The 26,990-nt window shown below is 42.1% G+C and overlaps 1 protein-coding gene across 8 annotated transcripts in view; it reads right to left on the bottom strand.

Annotated features, from left to right (window-relative positions):
* Positions 1-26,990, bottom strand: part of NAV2 (neuron navigator 2) — a 535,652-nt gene that overhangs the window by 101,817 nt on the left and 406,845 nt on the right. For all 8 annotated transcript variants that reach the window (XM_081891071.1, XM_081891073.1, XM_081891066.1 and 5 more), the window contains one exon: positions 25,189-25,578. In XM_081891071.1, coding sequence (XP_081747197.1) covers positions 25,189-25,578 — 390 coding nt within the window. The remainder of the gene's footprint in view (positions 1-25,188; positions 25,579-26,990) is intronic.

Raw genomic sequence — 26,990 nt, 5'->3', positions numbered from 1 at the left:
GCTCAGTGGGTGAATTTAGGCTACTCAACCTAACCTACCTCACAGGGTTCCTCTGAAGATAAAGCATGATGGCTATATTCTACTTCCAGAGTCAGAAGCAATATGTCTCTGCATACCATTCGCTGGCAGATACAAGTGGGTGTGGCATCTGAATATAGACTGCATTTTTAATCAAGACTTATATTGGCTTATATCTTGATCAGGTTCCTAAATTAAATGGGCTTAGATTTTCAAAATGTTTCATGCCAGGCAGAAAAAACCTTGGCAAGAGGTTTTCTCCTAAGACAAGAGGGCCCCATTGATTTATGGTAGAAAAAACAATTCTCAAAGTCATAAAAAGGGAGAATTACATATGCTGCCCCAAGGCTGAAAAAACACTATTAAGAATGGGTAAATAAGTAAAATGATACCAATGGGCCTCACGTTAAACCTTGAGCTGAATTCTCTAAGGCCAGAAGCAAATGGGAAAAACATTTAGCTGACAGAAAAAAGAGAACATTTTTAGGAAATCTTCTAAAGCTGTTTCTTTCTCAAACTGAGAGAGTTAAAAAGGGCAATAAAATGTTGGGGAAAGGCAACTGGCTTGGCTGGAGAAGAAGCTTCTTTCTACTTTATTTTTAGGCTGGAAAGGGGGGTGAAAGGAGGAGTGTAAACTAAAGAGGCTTCTTTTAAAAGCTGTTTTTTACTGAGTTCCTTCCTTTTTACTTTGAGAAGCTTTATTCTTTTAAGAGGCTACCTATGATAATGTATGAAATATATTAGCTTAAATATATTGGCTTAAATGTAATTATGCAAAGGATTTAAGGAATGCTAGATTCTTATTTCATATGGTTGTAAGAGTTGTATTTATCCTGAAATTAAGTCAGCCACCAGCCTAGCCCCCCTGCCAGACAGAAGACGCCATCCAAGCACTCTTGATATATAGTTGTCAGGCATTTGTTTAGAAACCTTAAATGAAGGAAATCTTTCAATGTTGATGTGAACTCAAGATCCTTGACATCTGTTGAACATAAAAATGTAAGATTAAACATTTGTTTTAGAAGGCAATAGGGCAAGAGGTGAGCTGGTAATTAAGATTCCATGTAAGATATATTATTACTTATATGTCATATATATAGCTCTTTGTCTCCCTTATAAGGGCAAGGAAATGGGTGTATCTTTTGTGGGTGTATCTTTTGTGATTGGTTCTACCAAACAGCCAATAGGAATTCCAACCAGGCTGATTGGACAGAGGCAGCCACAGGAGGAGCAAAGGGGGCTGGATTAAGGGAATATAAGTGCTGGCCAGAATGGCAGGAGGCCAGGCCAGAGCTTGGTAACCATATACCACTGTGCCTCTCATTTATTTGTCTGACAAATAAATTAATATTTTAATTTCTCTATTGCTGCGTTGAATATTTCATTCCAGCTAAGCGTTAACCACAAGCAGAGGTGCTACATTTTATGGTGCCCTGTGACTCGGATAAGTGGTCTGCTGGAACGCAGCCCCTTCGCCCTACTGGGCAGGGTACAAGAGAGAGGACAACTGCTTACCCAAAGCGCGCACTGGTAAATTTTTCCAGGGGGAACGCAGAAGACTCGTCTGTCTGATACCCTGCTCACTGGCGGCGACGGAACCGGGGGAAACAGGGAACCAACCAAGGGTAAGTGCACAAAGGGATTTTTGGCCCTCCAATTAATTAGGAGGAAGAGAAGTCTTGATCAAACTTCTGCGTCTCAGTAAGGGGAAACTGAGTACGCTAGGTGGTTGGGTACATCAGATGGTGGTCTGGTGGAGGAAAAGGGAAAATTGGGAGGTAGAGTGTGGTGAAGTATCCAGCGCATTGTATGTGTGAGAAAGTACAGAGCAATCTGTAGCTGACCTGAGTGTGGAGTGGGCAGTACTTCGGTTCCTAGTAAGGCGACTTCACTAGGCAAGGAAACCCACAAAGCGTGTCTGTGAGTGACTGAGTGGATACTTCACAGGGCCATACAATGGGAGTTGGGGGTTCAAAGGGGGAAAATACACCTCTTGAGTGTATGTTAAATAATTTTAAGAAAGCCTTCTCAGGGGCATATGGAGTCAAAATGACGCCAGAGCGCTTGAGAACGTTATGTGAACTAGAATGGCCAAAACAAAATACTGAATGGCCATCCCAGGGAACCTTTGATATAAATTTAGTAAGCAAACTTTGGTCTGATATCGCCAAAGAAACTGGAGGGTGCCCAGAACAATTTCCATATATAGATTCCTGGCTGAGCACATTAAATAAAAATCCTCCATGGATAAGGGAATGCAAAGTCCAACGATGCAAATTATTGGCTGTAAAAGCTGAAGCTAGGAAAGGAATCTTGCCAAATAAACTTAAACCCATTTTTGAGGGACCAGAGGAAGAGGTGCTTCCACCTCCCCCCTATGCTCCACATCGAAGGGAGCCTAATCCAAACACTCCACCAGTTGTAACCCCGAAGCAAGAAAGTGGAATGAATAATGGGGGTGGAGTCACAGAGCTTGATTCCTTGATAGATTATGATAAATATCTTCAGGAGGCATTGGAGTCCTATAATAAAGCCCAAGCAGAAGTGGTTATTCCACCTGTGACTCCTAATAGACCTCCATCTACAGTCTCCCTTAGTGGAACAACTGATTGCCCACCCCAAACCCCTGTACATCCAAGTCCCAGAGAAATATTACAGAAGTTACAGGGAGACCTTAATCGGTCAGCAAGCAATACAGCCAGGCGTATAAAGCTGCTAAAAGAACGCCTTGGAACAGATACCATCCCTTATGATTTGAGGCCCCTAGAGCAAAGTGAAGAGAAAGGTCACGTAGTAGCCCCTCTTAGAAGAGTATTTGATGCACTTGAGGAGCCTGCGCTGGTTAACGGGCAACCCGGACCACGGCCACCTCGAACTTCGACCCTGCAGTACATTCCATTCACAACTACGGATCTGATGAATTGGAAAACACACACCCCATCTTTTGCAGAAAAACCTCAGGCTATGATGGACTTGGTGACTTCAATAATAAATACTCATAGCCCTACTTGGACAGATTGTCGCCAGCTCCTAAATACTCTTTTCACCACTGAGGAAAGGAGAGACATAATTGAAAAGGCACAGATATATTTGCGTGAGCAGGCCAGAGTGGGAAATATTTTTAATATTGACCGTCATCTCCAAGACAACTTTCCCTTGGAAGATCCTAATTGGGATCCAAACAATGCAATTCACCTGACCAGACTTACCACCTACCGCCAGACGCTTGTGCAAGGTATCCGCAGGGCATGTCAGAAGCCCACTAATATGTCTAAAGTTTCAGAAGTAGAACAGAAACCAAATGAGAGTCCGGGAGACTTTTTAGAGAGGCTGCAGGAAGCCTATCGTATATGGACTCCTTTTGACCCTGAAGCCCCTGAAAACAGCAGAATGATTACTGCTACATTTGTGGCCCAGTGTGCTTCTGACATTCGTAAGAAAATTCAGAAATCAGAAGGATGGGAAGGGATGCTGATGAGCCAAATTATGGCCATTGCACGCCGAGTTTATCGGAATAGGGATGAGGCTGAGAAACAAGAGAAGAAGAAGTGGCAGAAGGAAAAGATGGTGATGCTAGCCACAGCAGTGAAGCAAGACCACCGCCCCTTAAATGGAGGGAGAGGGCGAGGAAGGAATCCACCATTGGGAAGGAATCAATGTGCAAATTGCAAGAAGGAGGGTCACTGGAAGCGGGAGTGTCCTGAACCCTTGAGGTTGGAAGAAGTACGCCCAGGCCCAGGCCCAGGCCCAGGCCCAGGCTCCGGCCCAAGAAACCAGGGACGGGGACGGGGAATGATCCGAGATGGAAGATATCAGAGACCAGGACAGGGACGGAGTAGAGACAATTTTATTGGACTGGCAGAAGAGGATTTTACCCAAGACTAGGAACGACCGGACTCCATAAAGTTAGGCTTCCAGGAGCCCACGGTCACGATTCAATTAGGGAGCCATTTAATAGACTTTATGATTGATACTGGGGCTGAATACTCAGTACTCCCAGAACTATTGCAGAAAAAGGCATCCAAAAGTGTAGTCATTAAAAGTGCCACTGGACAGTCAGCTAAGAGGTCTTTCCTCCAACCTTTGGAATGCCAGATTGGGGGACATCGTTTAACCCATCAGTTTTTGTATATACCTGAGTGTCCAATACCTCTCTTAGGCAGAGATATGCTGTCCAAATTGCAGGCCCAAATCACCTTCACTCCTCGAGGTCCAGAAATGAAACTGCCATCAAAAGCAGCAGGAATAATTACCCTCTCAGTACCTAAGGAACAATCATGGCGCCTAATGTCAGCCTTGCAAGTCCAACCCACATTGGATACAGAATTAAACAAGCTCCTCCGAACTCTACAGGTGCCACCAGGAGTATGGGCCGAAAATAGCCCACCAGGAATGGCTAAGAATATAGCTCCAATTGTAGTAACCCTAAAACCTATGGCTACCCCTGTATCTGTAAAGCAATATCCCTTACCCCGGCGAGCAGCAGAGGGCATCCAGAAACATTTGGACCGCCTATTAAAATATGGTCTGCTTAAGCCTTGCCAATCAGAATGGAACACACCCCTTTTGCCTGTTCGAAAACCTGGGACAGATGAATACAGGCCAGTGCAGGACTTGAGGCTCGTAAACCAGGCTATCGAGACCTTGCACCCAAATGTACCAAACCCATATACCTTGCTGAGTTTGATCCCACCAGAAGCAACATTTTTTACTGTATTGGACTTGAAAGATGCATTCTTCTGTTGCCGGCTGGCACCACAGAGCCAACCTATATTTGCCTTCCAGTGGGAAGACCCTTTAACAGGAACAAAAGGCCAGCTAACCTGGACAAGATTGCCCCAAGGATTCAAAAATTCCCCAACTTTATTTGGCACTGCCTTGGCGAGGGATCTAACAAGTTACCCCTCAATACCGGGAGAAAAGGTAGTTCTGCAATATGTAGATGACCTTATATTAGCGGCAAAAGATTTTGATACCTGTAAAGAAGGGACAGAGGAACTGCTCCACTTGCTCTGGGAAGCTGGCTACCGAGTTTCCCAGAAAAAGGCACAGTTATGTTTAGAAAAGGTCAAATATTTGGGCTTTGACATCTCACACCAACAACGAGCATTGAGACCAGAGAGGAAAGAAGCTATTTGCCTTATCAAGGAACCTACCACAAGAAAACAACTTAGAGGATTCCTGGGAACAGCAGGGTTTTGTAGACTATGGATACCTGATTTCAGCAGTCTGGCCAAGCCCTTACATGAAAGCACTCGAGGTGCAGAAAAGGACCCATTCGTATGGGGACCTGAGCAGAAACAAGCCTTTTTAGTTATCAAACAACGACTTATGGAGGCACCAGCCCTTGGACTGCCTAATTCGGAAAAACCCTTTCAGCTGTATGTACATGAACAGAATGGGATTGCAGCGGCAGTCCTGACCCAGAGACTAGGAAGTTGGAACCGTCCAGTAGCTTATTTGTCTAAACAATTGGACTCAGTAGCAAAAGGATGGCCTCCATGCCTAAGGGCAGTAGCGGCCACTGCAAGCCTTGTCAAAGAAGCTGATAAATTTACCTTTGGCCAGACGATGTATGTGAATGTACCTCATGCTGTTCTGACACTCATGGAATATAAGGGTAGTTATTGGCTAACGAACCCAAGGATGGCTAGATACCAAGGCCTATTGTGTGAAAATCCCAGGATTCATCTACGAGTAGTGAATATGCTCAATCCAGCGACTTTGCTGCCCCTACCAGAGGTAGATGATGAAGAATCACATGATTGTCTCCAAATAATGGATGAAGTTTATTCCAGTAGACCTGATCTGAAAGATGAGCCATTGAAAAATCCAGATGTTGTATATTATACGGATGGTAGCAGTTACCTGCATGAAGGTGCCAGACGAGCAGGATATGCTGTGGTCACCAATGAGGAAGTTGTGGAAGCTGAAGCTTTGCCTGCTGGCACCTCAGCACAAAAAGCTGAACTTATAGGCTTAACTAGAGCTCTGCAGTTGGCAGCTGGATGTAAGGCAAACATCTATACTGATTCTAAATATGCCTTCTTAACCCTGCATGCACATGGAGCTCTATGGAAAGAAAGAGGTCTCATCGGAGCCCACGGGAAGGCCTTGAAATATGGACCTGAAGTAGAAATCCTGTTAGAAGCAGTATGGGCTCCAGAACAGATTGCTGTAATGCACTGCAAAGGTCATGGACGAGGAAGGGATCCAATAACCAGAGGAAATCATGCTGCTGACAAAGCAGCCCGAGAGGCAGCCCAAAAGCCTGTGGGAGGATTTATAGCAGCCCTCATACCAGAGGTAGTTCCAGAAGAAGTTAAACCTCACTATACCCCAGAAGAGAGGAAGTGGGCTGAACAGGAAGGAGCGGTTGTGAAGGACGGTTGGATGATCCTGCCGGACAATAGGATTTATGTACCTCATCATCTAGCAGGCACAATTGTAAGAAATTATCATGAATCTACTCACCTTGGCGGTACTGCAACCAGAGAGAGTCTCAGTCGGAAGTTGTATATTATTAACCTATCACAATTAGCAACTTGCATTTCACAGAAATGTGTTCTTTGTGCTAAAAACAATCCCAGGCAGGGACCGGTACAACCTCCTGGAATTCAGCATGTGGGATACGTCCCCATGGAAAGCCTAATTGTGGACTTCACAGAGCTGGTCCCTTCTAAGGGATTCAAGTATCTCCTTGTGTTTGTAGATACTCTTACCGGATGGGTTGAAGCTTTTCCCACCCGAACTGAAAAAGCACGAGAGGTAACTAAGAGACTCCTCACTGAATTGATCCCAAGGTTTGGATTACCTAGATGCATTGGAAGTGATAATGGGCCAGCGTTCATTGATCAAGTAGTACAAGATGTATGTCGAGTCCTACAAGTAAAATGGAGACTGCATGCAGCATATAGGCCTCAGAGTTCAGGGAAAACTGAAAGAATGAATCGGACTCTGAAAACCCAATTGGCAAAATTAACCCAGGAAACGGGATTGGGATGGGTAGATGTGTTACCCATAACACTGTTTCGTGTTCGGTGTGCACCCACAAAAAGACTTAAGTTGTCACCTTTTGAGCTCCTGTATGGGAGACCGCCCTCCTTTGTTCAGGATATTCCAGCTGATCTTAAACAAATAGGAGACTATGCGACACAGGGACAAGTGCAATCTCTCTCCCGTGTTTTTGTTTCTCTTAACAGGTGGGCCCTCGAACGCACGCCGTGCAGCATTGCTGAGCCGATTCATCAGTTCCAGGCTGGCGATAGCGTATGGGTGAAAGAGTGGAAACGCGATCCACTTGCACCTAAATGGCGTGGACCTTACACCGTCTTGCTCTCTACTCCAACAGCGGTGAAGGTAGCTGAGGTGACCCCCTGGATTCATCACTCTCGTTTGAAGAAGTCCGAAGGCAGTTGGACATGCAAAGGTGACCCCTCTAATCCTTTAAAACTAACTCTCTCCAAAAACCCCTGTATCTAGCCCTACCGGGAACGGGCTAGGTCACGGGCAACATTTGACGACCGGCCTGCTGCAGCCACAACCTGGAAGCTGGCTGACCTGCGCACGCCTGAAGCTTGAGGAGCGTCTGAACCAGCGACTGTGAACGGGAAGATTCTCTTATACAATCGATTGACTGCCCCCTTGTGGAACAATTATAAGTGATATTACTCATTGGGGATCCTCGGGATATATGTTTTGGTCTTGGTGGTTCCCCATTTCTGTCATTGGGGGAATTATATTGGGGCTAATAATTATTTGCTATCACAATAAGGTAATCTTTTGTGGAAGGAATGCATATGCTAGACATCAACATGATTTCATTATTAATCCTGATCCCTTGGGAAGGGGAAGGGTCCATGAATCTGACCAAATTTGCTAAATATGGATTCCGCCATGACCACAATATGTGGGTAGGCTTAGCTGAGATGGTAGCCAATGTTGCAAATAGGACTAATTGCCTTGTTTGCTCTCTTGGGCCAGATGATTCAGAGGGAGGTATGCCCTTATTACCAATACCATTAAGTGCCATTGGTATGGTAAGCGAAATGCCACACCAAACAGAAGTACAGAATTTCCCCGGATGGAACTCAACTAAACCAATACGAGTTATACCTGTGCAAGGGGAAATCTGTGTGCATAAATCATCAGATGCAGCTGATCCTACCATGATAGGCTCTTCTCATTGCCACTATACTTGGGATTATATTAAGAATAGTCAAACCTGGGCAAACGGTACTACGTATCGAACTCGGAATACCTTGCCCTGTGCACCTCCTTTTATTCATGCATGGAAAGTGGTGTGGAACATAACTGTGACAGAAAAAGGCAATCTAACATACTGCACTGTGAACTCTCTACCCCTTTTGATATTTCGCCTTATGCACTCCACGTACCAAAAACCTCAGACCCGATGGTTGTGGTGGATATGTGGAGAATGGGCATACAAGAAACTCCCTTCCAAATGGAGTGGGACTTGTTTCTTGGGTTGGGTATTACCACCAATGTGGATTATGCCCACTAGTTCGGCCAAGCGTACACGAAGAAACGCTGATATTTCTCATATAGCAGGAGGAAGTACCCAAAGTTGGAGCGGTACTGATGATTGGCCGCCAGAGCGCATTATAGCCTATTATGATCCTGCCTCCTGGAATCCTGGTGAGCTCATACAAGGGGCACGGGATCCTATTTATAATCTAAATAGAATAATTCGATTGCAAGCAGTAGTGGAACTTGTAACCAATGCAACGGCCCAGAGTTTGAGACTTATTGCACAACAGTTGGATGAAAGTAGAGCCGCCATTTTGCAGCTGAAAATGGGAATGGATTATGTACTTGCCAGGCAGGGAGGCTTATGTGGAGTCTTGAACTTGACAGGGAATGCCTGTTGCTTTAACATTTCAGATAATGGTGAGGCAATCCGTGTGTTGGCTACAAAGATGGAGAATATAGCACATGTCCCAGTACAAACATGGGAAGGATGGGATATGGGATGGCTCACCAATTGGTTACCTAATGTCACAGGACTTAAAGGGATACTATTGTCTTGCTTGTTTTTCTTGACAGTAGTGGTAATGGTTTTATGTATGATGCCATGTATCATTTCATGTTTTAGAAGTACAATTAGCAAGATGGTTTCAAATGAAACTCTACCTCATATCATGGCCCTATACAGAGCTTTACCTCAGGAATATGATGAAGGTCAAGCTATCAAGGACACTTGGGATGAAGGTCCTTGAGCTTGAAAGGGGGGAATGTGGCATCTGAATATAGACTGCATTTTTAATCAAGACTTATATTGGCTTATATCTTGATCAGGTTCCTAAATTAAATGGGCTTAGATTTTCAAAATGTTTCATGCCAGGCAGAAAAAACCTTGGCAAGAGGTTTTCTCCTAAGACAAGAGGGCCCCATTGATTTATGGTAGAAAAAACAATTCTCAAAGTCATAAAAAGGGAGAATTACATATGCTGCCCCAAGGCTGAAAAAACACTATTAAGAATGGGTAAATAAGTAAAATGATACCAATGGGCCTCACGTTAAACCTTGAGCTGAATTCTCTAAGGCCAGAAGCAAATGGGAAAAACATTTAGCTGACAGAAAAAAGAGAACATTTTTAGGAAATCTTCTAAAGCTGTTTCTTTCTCAAACTGAGAGAGTTAAAAAGGGCAATAAAATGTTGGGGAAAGGCAACTGGCTTGGCTGGAGAAGAAGCTTCTTTCTACTTTATTTTTAGGCTGGAAAGGGGGGTGAAAGGAGGAGTGTAAACTAAAGAGGCTTCTTTTAAAAGCTGTTTTTTACTGAGTTCCTTCCTTTTTACTTTGAGAAGCTTTATTCTTTTAAGAGGCTACCTATGATAATGTATGAAATATATTAGCTTAAATATATTGGCTTAAATGTAATTATGCAAAGGATTTAAGGAATGCTAGATTCTTATTTCATATGGTTGTAAGAGTTGTATTTATCCTGAAATTAAGTCAGCCACCAGCCTAGCCCCCCTGCCAGACAGAAGACGCCATCCAAGCACTCTTGATATATAGTTGTCAGGCATTTGTTTAGAAACCTTAAATGAAGGAAATCTTTCAATGTTGATGTGAACTCAAGATCCTTGACATCTGTTGAACATAAAAATGTAAGATTAAACATTTGTTTTAGAAGGCAATAGGGCAAGAGGTGAGCTGGTAATTAAGATTCCATGTAAGATATATTATTACTTATATGTCATATATATAGCTCTTTGTCTCCCTTATAAGGGCAAGGAAATGGGTGTATCTTTTGTGGGTGTATCTTTTGTGATTGGTTCTACCAAACAGCCAATAGGAATTCCAACCAGGCTGATTGGACAGAGGCAGCCACAGGAGGAGCAAAGGGGGCTGGATTAAGGGAATATAAGTGCTGGCCAGAATGGCAGGAGGCCAGGCCAGAGCTTGGTAACCATATACCACTGTGCCTCTCATTTATTTGTCTGACAAATAAATTAATATTTTAATTTCTCTATTGCTGCGTTGAATATTTCATTCCAGCTAAGCGTTAACCACAAGCAGAGGTGCTACATGGGGAAGAGTGCTGTTGTACTAAGATCCTGCTTGCAGGGTTTCCATAGGCATCTGATTGACCGCTGTAATAACAGGATGATGGGCTAGATGGACCTTTGATCTGATGGCTTTTGTGTTTTTAAAGTAACTCACACACACTGCCTAAACACATTTGAATAATGGAAAGTGCAAATGACACACTGAGGCATTTTGGTTTTATTGCATTTGGGGAGCTAACCCAGAGAAGCCCTTAAACTTTTGTGATTTCTATGCAAATTATTAAATTTCAGCACTTTCTCAAAACATCTAAAGGGTATAGTTTAGCATAGCTTTAAAATGGCAGATGGGGATGACAGATATTAATTAATGAATTAAGCATAACCTACCAAAAGAATTCTCTGATTCATTTTCCTGATTATCTCAGGATTTTTCTCAATGACAGTGCTATTCTACAACTAGTAATGGGCCATAAAATTCATTTTCTACAGTCGCATTCAGTGTACAACCTTTATTTATCCAACTGTTATTAATAGAGCATTAAAAGGACTTACCGCAAATGGAAATTCAACCTCATACATATATATATATGCTTTCTAGGCAAAAAGGGGGGAGATTCTTCCCCCCTCCTCTGTTCCCAATTTACTGGCATAAACCAACTGCTTCTGAGTTCCCTTGGCAACTTAAACTCTTGAACTTTTCTCTCCTTTTGCCAGCTGCTTGCACCTCAAACATTTTGTTTGGTACAGCAAAGTCATTCCAAGTCATTGTTTGTTTTTGTTTTTTAAAAAGATGCCTTAAGTGATGCTTTTCACTGCTACTTGCATTCACTGAAAGAGATCAGGTACAGTAGGTTTCACTTTAGCAATCTAAACCTTGCCTATTTTTCAGTTGCCAATTTACAGGAGCACCTGCCATTATCTAATGCAGAATCAAACCTGTTGAAAACATTTTACAAAAAGATAACAACAGCTGGAGGAATTGACTAGACCTTCTCTGTTATGGAGCCAACATTCTGGGATGGGCTTTTGGGGGAGGTATATAAATGATGGCTTACGCTTTCAGATGGGATGGAAGATAGTTTGAGGGAAAGTGCATCAAACAGCAGTATTTCTCCAAATAACTGCAGGATAGATACAGATTGTGGCTAAGGTCATGTGTACACAGCTTCAAACACCAACACTGGGAGTGTGCTGGAGCCGGAATAACTGGCAATGTGTACACAGCCTAAGTTTTTATTACTATTTTGTCATCACTTCTCTCCTGTCCCCTCCTCCTCTGGTGGTTTTATGTTTGACTTGTGTTTTAAGTTATTTTCTTCTATTTATAAATATAATTCCTATTAAGGTGAACAAAGAAAGTTGAATGTTTGAACCCATGTTTACTTTGTTCTAGTCTGCCTGGGTTAAATCCAGTGCTAACATGCTGCTTGAAGAATGGCTTTTGATCCAGCACAGACGTCGGTTGACATAAAAAATGAGAGGTGGTTTTCTGTGAATTCATCTTCCCTCTGCAGTGCTACCTTTCATGCTGTTGTGGAGGGTCCTCCAAACCAAAGATATTTGTCACATGGATTTTTTACTCAGCAAAATTTATATACTGCTCTCTCTTTTTTTAAAAAAAAGAAAAGCTAAGCAGCGTATATAAAATAACGACACCACAGATAAAATCAGCAAATTTTTAAAAACAAGTATATGTAACTAAATTATATATCTGAGTAGGATTGCTGAAATAATATTTTTTCTTAACACAGTATAGCAAGGGTGCCCACCACATGAAAAGATATGACTTCTAACTGTAGAATGAACATTATATGGAACTTGTAGAAGTGCAAGTTCCACAGCTTGAAGTGGTCAAGTAGGCAAGTATGGAGCAAGGCAATCCTTCAGACAAACTGGTCCCAAGCTGGTATGGGCTTTAAATACTAATAGGAAAACTCTGATTTGGGCCAAAGTTTGGAGGAGGTCAGGGGAGTCCACACAAAAATACAGAAAATATTCCCCTTTCTCTAATGCCCTCCTTTGATATTTGGCCTCCTACAGGGTGCCACTGAAATTTGAAAGACCAAAGTCCTGATGATGCCCACCTGCTGTCAGGTGAGGTGAGGTACAAACACAGCTACAAAGGAAAAACTAGGAGCTTAGAGTGAGCTCCTAATTGTTCCTTTGTGAGCAGGGATGCTTATTTAATATGCTGTGGTTTTGGGTGGGTTATCCATTAAATCACAAATGGCTTCCCAACTGGAATGCAGCAGGAGTTGGATCTGGAAGTCCATGTGGTAACTTTAAAGTAAGAACCAATACTGGCCCACAAGGATTGCTGTGTTAAAAGATGGGCAGCAGCGCTCAAAAAATGAGAGAGCAAAGCCCCATAATTTCTCTAGAACTACTGGAAACCTGACACGTCAGTTCAGAATAGTTTTGTTTTTCTTTCTTTTTTTCTTAGCTAAATTTCTGTGCCAAACCATATTTTATTCCCTTAGTCTGTCAACCCATCAGTCTTAACTGACCACCATCTCCTTTCAACTTGATCTTTCTGGACAAAGAGTAGTATGTGAAGTCTGCCCACAAGTTTTGTCAATGTGAAAACTAAGAAATATATAGCCAGATGGCTAGGGTCAATTCAAGTTTCAGACTACAAAACTTGAACTGATAAATGAAGTCAGGCAGAGTGTAGTTTGGTCATGAACTTGTCCATGGCTTTGTTGTCACAAGGCCACAGTGTTTAGTCAACCCCAAAGACCTTCTTTGAGTACATATCCACTCAACACACTCTAAGCATTAGCTTTTAATCTAATAGTACAGTCGAGCCTTGCTATGTGGTATCTTAGATGAGCTTCAAACTGCATAAGAAATTGTTTTGTAAGCGGCATAGTCTGAAAAATAAGCTTATAGGGAGGGAAGACCTATGAGGAAAACAACTGAGACAAACAGAGGTCACTGAATATTATGACAGGGATGTGCAACAGTCCCTTGTCCTGGCAGAGCCCCCTGAGTAACAAATCTTCAGGAGGCACCATCACATGTCTAGAATATGAATGAAGGATATCTCTTTGGAGGAACGTTGAGACATTCATGTCCCAGTCCTCCATTGCTCTTTGAGCTCCGCTTTACAAGCACACCCAGCTGTTTGGGAGCTGTTTCACTGTGACATGACCCCCCCCCCACAGGTGGAGAAAGTGTGTGAATATTAACAATCATGATGGTGGGGTTTATCCCACTGAGTCAGCATCCTGCTAAGATTGATGGTGACAACTGGGCTGAAAGAACCCATGTTCTTTCACATTGCTGGAATAGGAAATGGGATAGTGAGTACAAAACATAACGAAGTATAATGCCACTTTCATTTTATTTGTTTATTAGATTTCTATTACACCTTTTCTCCAAGGAGCTCAAGGTGGTGGTATACATGCCCCCTTCCAATAAATGAATGCCATACAAAAGTTATTACTGTAAAAAATAATACATCTACAATGTGTGTGTTTGTGTATGTATATACCAAAAAAACCTAATTAAAAATAGAACCCAGGGTCCTAAAACCACACAATACCTATTATCCATTAATGCTATGTTGGCTGGTGGTTTCTAGGTAGGAATTTCAATACAAAGGATATCAAAACATAACAAACTTTAAGAACCTGGTGCTTGTTAAAATATATGTTCACTGGATTGCATAATGATAGATGCCATTGGGATTGAATAAGACATATCTTAGGTCAAACAGAGCTTCAAAATTCATCTCCATAATACTGAGGTTATAATGTGTTGCCCACCTGCACCCCCCTTTAAAAAATATATTCAGCTGAGGAAGGTTAAGAACAAAGTGACTTTTGCCTAGAGTCGGTTTTTAGGCCTAGTATCTCCCAGCTTGTTTGAAATGAACAGAGATGAAACTGCACGCACCCATTTTTTTGTATGGCTAGGGGCAAATAAACTTCCAATGACCTCACGGTGGGGAGAGATTTGAGTTAAAATTGAAAGCACAGGTATGCTAAAAATGAAATAACCGGCCTGTTTTTCTGTTATCCCTTTTCAGGCTTAGCCAGAAAACAAGTACTGAAGAGACAATATTGATTTTACTACCTTGAGGAATCAAACAATGGAAAATCTCAAACAAAATATGCAGTCCGTTGAATTCCACTGGCTTGCTGTTCTTGATCACATTTCCCTCTAGTGGACAGATCCAATGTACAGTATTGTAGCATGCAGCAAGCCTTTTACTGAAACGGCAGCAGCATGGGCTCATTAATTTATTGCCTATATATTTACAGTGGTACCTCGGGTTAAGTACTTAATTCGTTCCAGAGGTCCGTTCTTAACCTGAAACTGTTCTTAACCTGAAGCACCACTTTAGCTAATGCTGCGCCGCCAGAACACAATTTCTGTTCTCATCCTGAAGCAAAGTTCTTAACCTGAGGTAAGATTTCTGGGTTAGCGGAGTCTGTAACCTGAAGCGTATGTAACCCGAGGTACCACTGTATCTCACTTTTCATTACACAAGGAGACATACCCCCTCCCCGGACTATTTATGCGTAGCATTGAGAACAATCTCCTGCTTATCACAAATATGGATCTAGCTCTGATCTTGCAACAGCACCAGTATCTTGAGAGCTGTCTCAAACCCTAACCCTCAGAGCTGACGCAATGTAATGGAGTGTATGGAGGTGAAAAGGGAAGTATGTGCACTGACATTCTGGAGACAAGTTAGCAGAAACCCCCAAAGCCAGCCTTTCTGTCCCACTGTGTATTTACTTGCAATGCTTCGGTATTTAACAAAATCAGCAGAAAGCCTGCTACAACAGAAAGCAATTCAAACAAACACCACATTCAGAAAAGATAACGTAAATGACATTGTAATTATTATTAATCATGTTGAAATCATACAGCCATATACGGTATATAAGTAGAGTTTTCAGCTCTCTTCATTAGTCAGCGAGATCAAGTCCTGTTCCTCTAAGCCAAGCTGTTTAATGTTACTGTGCCTTTTGAACTGACCAAGTCGTGCTAATTTATTTTTAACACTGTTGAGGGGCCCCGGTATGAAATGCTGGAAAGGTTACAAAGTTCAAATTGCACTTGAGTTTGATTACACTGCAGTTCAGCCTTCACCAAGTGAGATTTGTTAGCATTAGGATCTAAGCCAATTGCTTCAGAGTTTTGGACCCTGAAAATCTTCCGCACACGTCTCAAGGCAACAGACAAAATGCAATAAAACAAACCCACAGAAAACAGCAGATAAAATGTAAAAGCAGTACCTAGTAGACACCCGTGGCAGAGACCTATTCATCCAGCTCAGAAAGCTCGTTAGAACAAATATATCTTCACTTGATTACAGAAAGTGCAGAGATCTTTGGAACTTGCAGGAGAAGCTCTCCTGCAGACCACAGTGACCTACTGGATATATAAGGGATACGGCAGTCTCTCAAGTAACCTGGTCCTCAGTGACATAGGACCTTACATATTGGTGCCAAACCTTGAATTTGGCCCATAGCAGATTGGCAATCAGTACAAATCCTACAAGCAAGGTGTTCAATGCCAGTGGTAGTTTGCCACTACAAATAATCTGTTCTACACCAGCTGCAGTCTCTGGATCATCCTCAATGGTAGCCCCACATATAGAACATGTTGCAGTAATCCATTCTTGGGGTTACCAATGCATGGCAATTGAGGTCTAACTATCCTGGTCGCAGCTTTCTTCCCAACTGATGTTGAGAACAAGACACCTGTGCATACAATGACAGATCTGAATCCAGGAGCACCCCCAAACAACACACTCGTACCTTCATTGAGAGTGTGACCCCATCTAGGGCAGGCAAGTTAACTACCTCCTAAACCTGGAAACCACTCACCCACAAAGGCTCCATCTTGCCAGGATTCAGCTTATTAGCCCTATTCCAGCCTACCGCTGCACCCAGACCTGAGCCTTCTCTGCCATTCCCAGTTCAGCTGTTACACAGAAATAGAGTTGGGTATCATTGGTATACCAATTGGTATACCAATGATACCTCACTCCATATGAACACCCACAACAGCTCCATGCGGATGTTAAATAGCACTTGAAACAGTAGTGCTGTGTGACACCCTGTAAGAAGATAAAGAGAGCCTACTGGCTCAGGCCAATGGCCCATCTAGTCCAGCATCCTGTTCTCACTGTGGGACACCAGCAAGCAGTATTCAAGCACCGGAGCGCTCTCCCCTGCTGTGGTTTCCAGCACTGTATCCAGAAGCATTTCTGCCTCCAAATGTGGGGGCAAAGCATAGTCATCATGGTAAATAACCATTGATAGCTGTCTCCTCTATGAAGCTGTTTAATCCTCCTTTAAAGCCAATATTAGAAGGTTAGCTCTAATATTGGACCATAAAGAAGGCTGATCGCTGAAGAATTGATGCTTTTGAATTATAGTGCTGGAGGAGACTCTTGAGAGTCCCATGGACTGCAAGAAGATCAATTTATCCATTCTTAAGGAAATCAGCCCTGAGAAGGAAGGACAGATCGTGAAGCTGAGGCTCCAATACTTTGGCCACCTCATGAGAAGAGAAGACTCCCTGGAAAAGACCCTGATGTTGGGAAAGATTGAGGGCAGAAGGAGAAGGGGACGACAGAGGACGAGATGATTGGACAGTGTTCTCGAAGCTACAAACATGAGTCTGGCCAAACTGCGGGAGGCAGTGGAAGACAGGAGTGCCTGGCATGCTCTGGTCCATGGGGTCACGAAGAGTCGGACACGACTAAACGACTAAACAACAACAAGAAGAAGAAGGTTAGCTCAGAGGGAGGAGGCTGAGAAACACTCAGCCAATGCAACCTTCTGGAGCCATAGTAGACGGTAACAAAGACCAAAGAAATGTCTAGCAAGAACAACAGGATCACACTCCCCACATCCCTCTTCTGATAACAGTTCATTCATCAGGGCATGCAAGTCAGATTCACTCCTGAGCCCAGAGTGGAATGGGCCTATATAATCATTTTCATTCAGGAATGTCTGCGGCTGCATCGCCATGGCTTTTTGAGTATCTTGCCTGAAAGGGGGGGGGGGGTGGCGTATATGTGATCAGGTTGTAGTTGTTAAATACCATTAGGTTAGGCACTTATTTTTTGGCTTACTAAACTCTATAGAATGCCATACACATTCATGAACAGGTAGGTGGTATGGTATCATTATTATTTATATTCCTCCCCTTTTAAAAACCCCTAAGCTTCAGCTACCCAACATTTACAGCATGATGAGTCAATGTACAAGGGGAAAAGGGAGGGAAAGAGCATTATGAGTCAATGTATAGAGATGAATATAAAAGGCATTCACCCTAAGCAAAGATTAAATAAACTCTCAATCTAAAGTGGCAGGTAGGAAATGTACAACTGATGCTTTCCAGACAATATTGACATGAACAATGAGACTGATATGAAGCATCCATCACAAGGGGCACCAGACACACATCAGAATCTTGCTCATGTTACTCAACACTCAAGCAAATCCACGCTCTATCTTACTTCACAAGCACTGCTACATTCTTATCTCCACCCAAGCAAATCTAACATATTCAAACTCAACTTGTGACCTACTTCAACAACCATATATTCAGTATGGGCTTTCATCCTCTAGATCAGTGGTTCCCAATTAGCTAATTACTGAGGACCCCCTATTTTTCAAACGTGAAGTCACAGACCCCCTACTTTTGATTTTTTTTATATAACTCTATGGTAGTTACCTCTGCAAAGCATTTATTTAAAAAACAAAATGTGCGGTAGCCCCTAATAAGCAATGGATTTTAGGTATACTAAAAAACAGACTAGCGCTGAGTGAAATCTGGTTTTCAGCATCATGATATACCAGCAGCTAAACATTGCATATCACGATGTTTGAAACTGGAGATCAGGCGTGTGGATGAGGGAAGGAGCGGTCACAGAAATAGCATTTACCACCAATGATGCAATGCAGCAGTGGCACAGGCATTCTCTGGGGCCAGCTTACCTGCAATGCCTTATTCTGAGGAGGGGGCCCCAGTTGTGGTGGTCTGAAGAGCACAACTGCCAGCTGCTTTCCATGAACAGTAGAAAGACTCCAGGGTGAATGAGGGCGAGTCACAGTTGCTGCCACCACTGCTGCCACCGCAACATTAATCACAGTAGGCAGAAAAGTAGGCTGCCAGCCAACCATGCTGGTGACAACAACAGGCAGCTTCGCAGACAGCAGATGGAAAGTGCAATTTGCCAAGACGCACACCTCATTATACGGTTGGCCTTGCTCACAAATCCTTGAATTTTTAAGGGGGAAGGGACGTCAACTGATAGCTGGGTGACTCTTGCTCCTTTAAAGTTCTCTTGCAGATGCAAGCAATTGGAAAGCACCTCCTAGTGTTTACATTCAGAAACCTGTACCCTCTGGCCCAGGGTGTAATTAAGGACCTCATACATATTTTCCAATGTCCTGTGAATCATCAGGTGTTCACACACATACTTAGGTGGAGACAGAGTTGAACTGGTTGTAAAATTGATGTGATTACATTTGTATAAAACAGAAATTAGCACTGCTGCGAAAAGTTGGGTGGCCCATATGTACCCTGTGCAAGTTTCACATGCATGTTATCACGTGCTGGGCTTAAGAACTACAGTCAGACATTGCACATCTAAGAGAAGATGTAGTCTGAACTGCACTGTGCGAATGGGATGCACTTTCTGATGTGCATTCAAACTTACATCCCAATCCACTTTTTTTTTAATGTATCACTAGTTGCACATTTACAGCTTGTGGTACACATGAGTAGGGCTGGATTTGGCATATTCTAAAGAGAAGATGGAGATACACAATGATCTTGTTTATATCCCCTCTCTACGTTGCTTGGCTGTGTTGATTTCTGGTATCTATGGCAAGGCAACTCCCCTGGGTGGGTCAATCAGTTTCAGAACAAGCACCTGTGGCCTCCTAAGGTTTGCAGAGGCATACAAGGTCATAGATATATTCAGATATTTACAAACCAAGAGGAATTCAATTCCTTCTAACCTCAGGATACTAAAACTGCTGCCTGCCAGAACTTTGCTTGGACAGAACTGTAAGTGAGGCCTCACAAAATTTCCCATGGCCCAAGATAGATCAGTGAGGGATCTGAGAACATGTGGCTGCAATGGTTTATCTTGGCCACTGGGTTTGTTTTGGCTGTAACAAATATTTTGGCTCTCTTTCCTATCTAGTTGCCAGTAAAAACACAGATACTTGCCATTCTGAGAATGACAGTGGAGCACATGCCAGCTGACAAAAGGGCATTCGTACTGTAATTTTTTTTCAAGCCTCCTGTTATTATCTGTGCACCAAGACACAGCAAAGAATTTGTACACATTTGTTCTCCTGCTTCTCTCAAGCTGTTTTCATACTAGCACCTCTTCTCACTTTTAAGTGCCCTTGTGGGGAGGAAGAAACCTTTTTTGAAACCTACTTAATTAATCCTGGAAGCAACTGTTCTTTGCTCCTCAGTTTAAATCAGGGCAACATGCTTCTGCCAATTAACCAAGGCTAGTGTGCAACTCCTTCTGCCTGCCTGATTTATCAGTGGTTTTTGCTCCACCCTCTCGTTTCACAAGATTTCTTGCAAAAGACAACCTCAATTTTTCTCCCATTTCAGAAAGTGAGCAGCAGCCAAGCAAGAATAGACTGTTATAGGGGTTACATGAGTAGAATGAGGGTGTTGCAACATTTGTATCAAGGAATTAATGGCAAGCCTCATCATTGCTTTTTTTCAAAGAAGTGCTGCTCCACATTTTGTGGAATAGAGGCACTTTCAGCATAGACACCATGAGCGATGCTCAGAAGTGGGGTATATACCTGGAAACAAATGAGAGATGTGCAACTGACTTACTTTAGGAACCACTATTGAAAATACCTAGCCCAATAAACAAAAGTCTCCTTAGTTTAGAATTACAGTGGTACCTCAGGTTAAGTACTTAATTCATTCCGGAGGTCCGTTCTTAACCTGAAACTGTTCTTAACCTGAAGACCACTTTAGCTAATGGGGCCTCCTGCTGCCACCGTGCCGCCGGAGCACGATTTCTGTTCTCATCCTGAAGCAAAGTTCTTAACCTGAGGTAATATTTCTCGGTTAGCGGAGTCTGTAACCTGAAGCGTATGTAACCTGAAGTGTATGTAACCCGAGGTACCACTGTATAGGCACATTCACACCATACATTTAAAGTGCTATGATACCACTTTAAACAATCATACTCCCACCCCTGAATTCTGGGAACAGTTCGTTAAAGTTGCTGAGAGCTGTTAGCAGACTCCTTCCTTGCAGAGCAACAATTCTCAGAGTTCTTTGTGGAGAAGGGCTGATTGTTAAACCACTCTGTAAACTGTAGTTCTATAAGGGGAATAGGAGTCTCCTAACAACTCTCAGCAACCTTAACGAACCACAACTCCCAGAATTCTTGGGGGGGAGGTATGGCTGTTCAATTTGTATAGTGGTGCTTTCAGTGTAGGATGTGAATGTGGCCTACGTTTTCCTCAGTAGCCAGCCATGTCTTCTGGGTACTGTCAAAAAGGGCATGAAACAAATTGTCCCCATCATCTGGTACTCTGAGACATGCTGTTTTCAACATATGAAAACCAAAGCTACCTGGCATGGGGAGAAGGTTGTGTGATAGGGCAGAGCCATGGAACTGTCCTCTTTACACCTGTATTCTTGCAGCTTGCCCAGACATTGCTGGGGTGGAGTAGGATGGCGGATATGCCAGCATAATCAGCCTGGAGGCACTCCCACCTGTCTGTGCATCTACACAGGTACAGCCCTGACCTTGCTGCCACCCTGTTCCACCCCAGTACTGCCCAAGCTGCAGTGATGCTATGCAGTGATGCTACCCAACCACACCCGCTGCTACTGCATGCTTTCCCCCTGCAAGCCACATGATGGGTACGTTGAAAATACACCTGAGTGAAACACCCAGGATTGTTTCCTGGGGCACATCTAATTGTGCAGATGTGCACAGTGATATTATTTCTCTCGCAGTGAGAAATATGGCTTCCTCGTTTTCTCTTGTCGTGTGTTGCAGATGTCCAAAAGCCATGTCTCATGAAACTGATGCTACAGAAACATCTGTTTGCACTGCAGACAACCCTCTTCCAGCAGTATTAGGTGCCTGCATTGTTCACTAAGGTAACACCCTTCCCCTAGAGGCGGAAGAGTTTATGTCCCATAACAGTTTTTGAGATGTTATCCAATTGCGTCATTGCAACACAGTACTGGAATGCTGCCTTCCTCTGGGGCAAACATGAATATGAGCTTATATATCAAATTAAAAAGTCCAAAATCAACACTGCTGGGATTGAGTTTCCCTGCCCCACTGCTACAATATCTTGATTTCAATTGCTTCTAAGCAAATATGGCATTTGCTTATCCCCCAAACACCAACAAGCTCATATTCAGTCATTAATCTAACAGTCCAAGGGGCTTGCCAATGGATATGAGTAACTATCAATCTGTCATTTTATTAGGCACAGAGCCAGAGAGAGGGAGTCTAGCTTGGCTGACTGCTGGTAGAGAAGGAGTATTGGACTATACAGACCTTTGGCCCAATCCAGGAAACCAATGCAATTGTGGAGTATAATTATTTCTCTGCGTCTGTTAATGTTTAACCCAGAAACTCTTTCATGAGCACCAAGATAATTGCTGAAACATATACCGCCTACTTAACACTGGAATTGTTTACAAAAACAAAACCCACACAATGAAATAATATGTGTTATTTCAGTCACATAAGTAAGGATGCACATATAGAGTAGTATTATTAGCTAGAGTATCAAACAGATGCTTATGGGCGCTGCTTGGAAAAACCAAGATCGGCTGACTGCCTTTCCATTTTTTCACACTATGTTGGTTTTATTTGTGTCCAATAAATCGCATAACACATTGTTCACGCTAGATACTTCTGTTTATTTACTCAGAGATTTATATTCTGTCCTGTTACTGCATTCACAGCAGCTTACAGCAATTAAAATTGCTAATAAGAACTACAATATATGAAACAAACAGTAGAAAAATGCAAACATTTTAAGTGGTAGTAGCTACAGTTCAGTAATTGCAGTCAGCATTTGCTATGTTGGATTTACTAGTTATAATTATGCTCTGCAGGCAAGCCACAAGTTATGAAAACAGTCTGTGGTAGAAACAGTGATGCTGAATTTTTCATCTATTTTTGTTCCTGAGGGTTCCAGGTTCAAGAATAGGAAACTGCAATGCTACCTGACAGTAACAGGTTTGCCATACAACACTTGCGTTTCACAGGCATATGCAAATATATTAACGAAATCATCCACCACTAGATGGAGCTACAAACAAACAAAAAAAGCAAAACTTGTACAAAGCACAGGCATCTGTCTCCGCAAGTGCATGTGCAAAGCTACCCTAACAAATCAGACAACCATCTATAGGAAGCCTATAATTTTCCCCAGTTCATCCCCAATTCAGTTGAATGTGCATATGCATATATTTTATTGACCGAAGACATTCCTTTGATGAAAGGATTCACAATCATATAAAATAAACTCTCTTGGAAATAAAATGCATTCCAAATGCAGTTTTAGGTAAAGGTCATTTGCTTTGCAAATATTAGCACAAGAAACATTGAAAAGCAAAGTCTTGCTACTTTATTTGCAGAAACATGGGATGGGCAAGCCATGTGTTTGCTAGACCACTGGTTGCTAAAGGGTTCTTTTGATAATTATTTCCTGAACCTTTTGCAGGTCAGAATTTTTATTTGTGTGTGCGCGCGCGTTTTTTTTACAATGTGCTTTTGAAACTGTCAGAGTAAAAGTCAGCAGCCTCAAATTCAAGATGTTTCAGGTGAGGACCAAACTAGACGAGATGCCAGGAGATCCATGATTACATTTCCTATGGACTTGAAGTTGTTTTTAGTTCAAAACAGTCAGAGGGATTATTTGAACAGGGAGCCAGTGCTGGACCAGGGGACTGAATCCATTCCCCTCCACTGTTTACCTTGGCGTACCTGCAACAGTTTACATTTATATGGGACTGACACACATAAATCCATGGACAAGACAGTAATTCCAACACAAAAGCCACTTCCATGTAGGCACCAGCCAAATTGTGATCCTAGTGTATGTGGTTTGTACCATATACTGAGAATAGCCAACTGGCAAACAGGTGGCACTCAGCGGAAATTTTATGTCCCTTAAATCTGGCAAGAGATCCTAAGGAATCTCTACTTCTTTTTACCTTGGCCGATTAATTTGATCCATCAAAACTGTTATAAACCATTTCTTGAACCAAACACGCATTTCCTTTGCACCTGCTCTCTACTTAATGACATCAGATTGCGATAGGTTCATTTGTATTTAGGGGGGCAAGGAAGGAGAGACAATAAGGATGGGATCCATAATGTTCAATGTGTGGAGAGCCCAGATTTTGTAACTGAAGTTTTTTAGAGGTTCTCCTGGTCTGACATACCTTTTAAAAAAGCACCAGCCTTTTTAATTCTGTTTTCTTGTAGTATTTATTTTCCTATAAAGATGTGTATTTAAATAAATAACATTATTTAGTGTTCAGAAAACGGATTTGTATACCATGTATACAATACTAAAAGTTATCATTTTCTGATCAATGTTTCCTTCCTTCCTTCCTTTTCTGTAGGAATACTTCCACATTATTAATGTTTTTTGATAAATCATTTCACTGAAGACCCATCAAGTGTACTCAAAATCTTCACCTACAAGCAGTATATGCTGCATAACAAACATAGTTTTCCACGTAACGATAATCTCCTGTATTAACGTGACAGCATCTAGATTTTTAAAATAATTCTGAAAAAGCTCTTGTTGAACTAAGAGTAGAAATATGCCACCCCTTGTGGTGACAGGGAATGGTGCAGCAATTCTCTTTTAGACACCCACTAAAACACAACACACCCCTTCAGTATAATCTGCTTGAGTGCAGGAAGCTTTTGCAACCAATCGGAACCGCGCCTCAGTTGTCAAACATTTCGGAAGCCAAACAAGCTTCCAGAATGGATTACATATCCCCCCAAGAATTTGAAATTTTATAGTAGTCAATAATTCAACATGCTGCTTCAGTGTCCTACCATGCCACAATATACTAGGGAGGAGTGGCGTGTTTGCTGTGGGGTGTCCCATTACCTTGAAAAAACCAAATAACTCAACCAACTGCTTTACAGATCCTTATAATAGATCCTTGTTCTTAGGAGACATTTCACTATAAAAGTGTCTGTATCAGGCATGCATAACAGGAACAAAATCTACATTCTTATGGAAGTGCTTGAACATCTGCATCCTGTGTCAAGCAAACAAAGTACATCTGATAATTTATTAGTCCTGACACATGGCCTTTATGGCCACCTGAGGCTCTTCTTGCTCCTCCCTTCTCCTGTAGGGAAGAGCCTAAAAGCTAGACTTGAATCATCAGCTTCATGGAACTAGTTGAAGCTACCATAAACACACACATCCATGTATCTTTAATACTACGTATTTTCATAAAGTATTGTAATGGTTATAAATGCTCTGGGAGCCAATTCTGGTTCAAAGGAAGATTATACTATTATTATTAATTATTATTATTATTATTATTATTATTATTATTATTATTATTATTATTATATCAGTAAACTTGAATGTACTCACCCACTTGTAATATCATCAGTCCTTATATTTTTCCCCAGAACATCTCCGTCACTCATGTAACCCGTGGCATCCATGTTGATTCCTTCAAGATCTATTTCATCACCTCCTTTGTCGGTGATATCCACATGACAAACATTACTGCCCCGCGATGCTAGCTGTCTTCTTAAGGGAGCTGAATACATATAACGCCCTGATTCTGCATTGATGAACCGGCTGGCATTGGCTCTTGGAGGATATCCATTGCCCACTGATGGAGCATCACCTGCCTGAAGGCGGGGACTAGACTGCCCAAGTCTCCACGATAAGGGTGTCGGCCTTCCCGTCATACTGAGAATACTGCGTCCGCTTATTTCAGTGGTGACATTGGTATCAAAGGTGGTCTCCAAGGTGCTTGAAAGAATAAGAAATCAAAATTATGAAAGAAATTAAAACTGGGAAACTCTTTGTTACAAATACAGCTGATTGTTTGTACTTGCAATGAGTCTTGTGCTACACTTTGAAGACCCTATCAGCTGATAGTCAGGACTCCAAAATGTATTGCAAACCCCCTTTGGGGGCAAATGGGGCTGCTTGGAAGGCCTAATTAGGCCTTTGGGAAGGAGGTTTCCCACTCCTGTTATAAAGGGATTTAATAGAAACACAATTGTATTTTTAAAATACTGGATTCATTTCAAACCTCTTCTGCTGAAATTATGCTTAGATACATTGAACTCTAGCCTAACTCTTAAAAAACAAAAACAAAACTTAAGGGTTAAGTTAATATTCACTATTCTGGTCTCCCTCAATCCAATTTTAACCTGCAGCCTTGCTTTGTGTTAAGACCTCTATGACCTACAGCACTGAAAGAACAGAAATATATTTGCATGTACAGTGAATATGAAGGTAGGCACTTAATTAAAAATCTTCATCCTTGCTGAAAGAATCCTACAGGGAACATATTTGAGCAACACATGCTTCATCACTGTGACTAAGTGAAAGCTTTACACCTCTCAAGACAAGAAATACTTTTAAAATACAATTTAGGCTATTGCATTTTTTCCTTGGAGGTCGAAAAGGGAGCTTGGATTCCTAATGTTATAATATGGTGTGCTAGGTGATTTAACAGCTGCAAATCACAGAATGTCACATTCTTGTGGTTTTATTAGCTTCCTTTAACAGTTAGCTGAAATGATAATTTGATCATCAAAAAATTGGATTAAGTGTATACAATGGCCTGGATTCAATGATATTGTGAATGAATTTTATGTTTGATTTCATTTCCCCATCTGCAGTGCCCTACGTCCCCTGAAATCTGCCCTGGAATATTGAAGCACCCTCCAGACCTTTGTGGTAGGTGATCCTGGAAGATGCAGAGAAAGGATGGGAGGAAATTGCCTTCACTATATTGCAAGCCCTTTTGAAAATGGAAGGACCACTCTGGTCCCAAGCCAGTGTTTTAAGATTTCTTCCAGTAAGATCCAAGTATTCTTCCAGATTTTATATTTGTTTGTACATGTCTGCTGGGAGCAGCCTTTCTTTGATTAGCAAGAAACATTGTACACTATTCTTCAATCTTTTTCTACAGTTACTGCTTGAAAAGAGGAACACGGGAATCTGAGTTATACCATGTCAAACCATTGATCCATCAAACTCCATGTCATCGAATGGTGCCATCTGTCCAGGATTTCAGGCAGGAGTCTTTCCCAGCCTTACCTAGAGATACTGAGGCACATTTTGCATGCAAGGCATTTGCTCTGCCACTGAACTATATGGGTCTTCATTATTTCTTTTGTGGCTCATTTTATTTCCTGGTTACATAACGT

The sequence above is a fragment of the Podarcis melisellensis genome (genome assembly GCF_964234715.1).
Source record: "Podarcis melisellensis genome assembly, chromosome: 1".
Taxonomy (NCBI): Eukaryota; Metazoa; Chordata; class Lepidosauria; order Squamata; family Lacertidae; genus Podarcis; species Podarcis melisellensis.
Note: the sequence above shows the minus strand (reverse complement) of the source record. Positions and strands in the feature narration are given on the sequence as shown.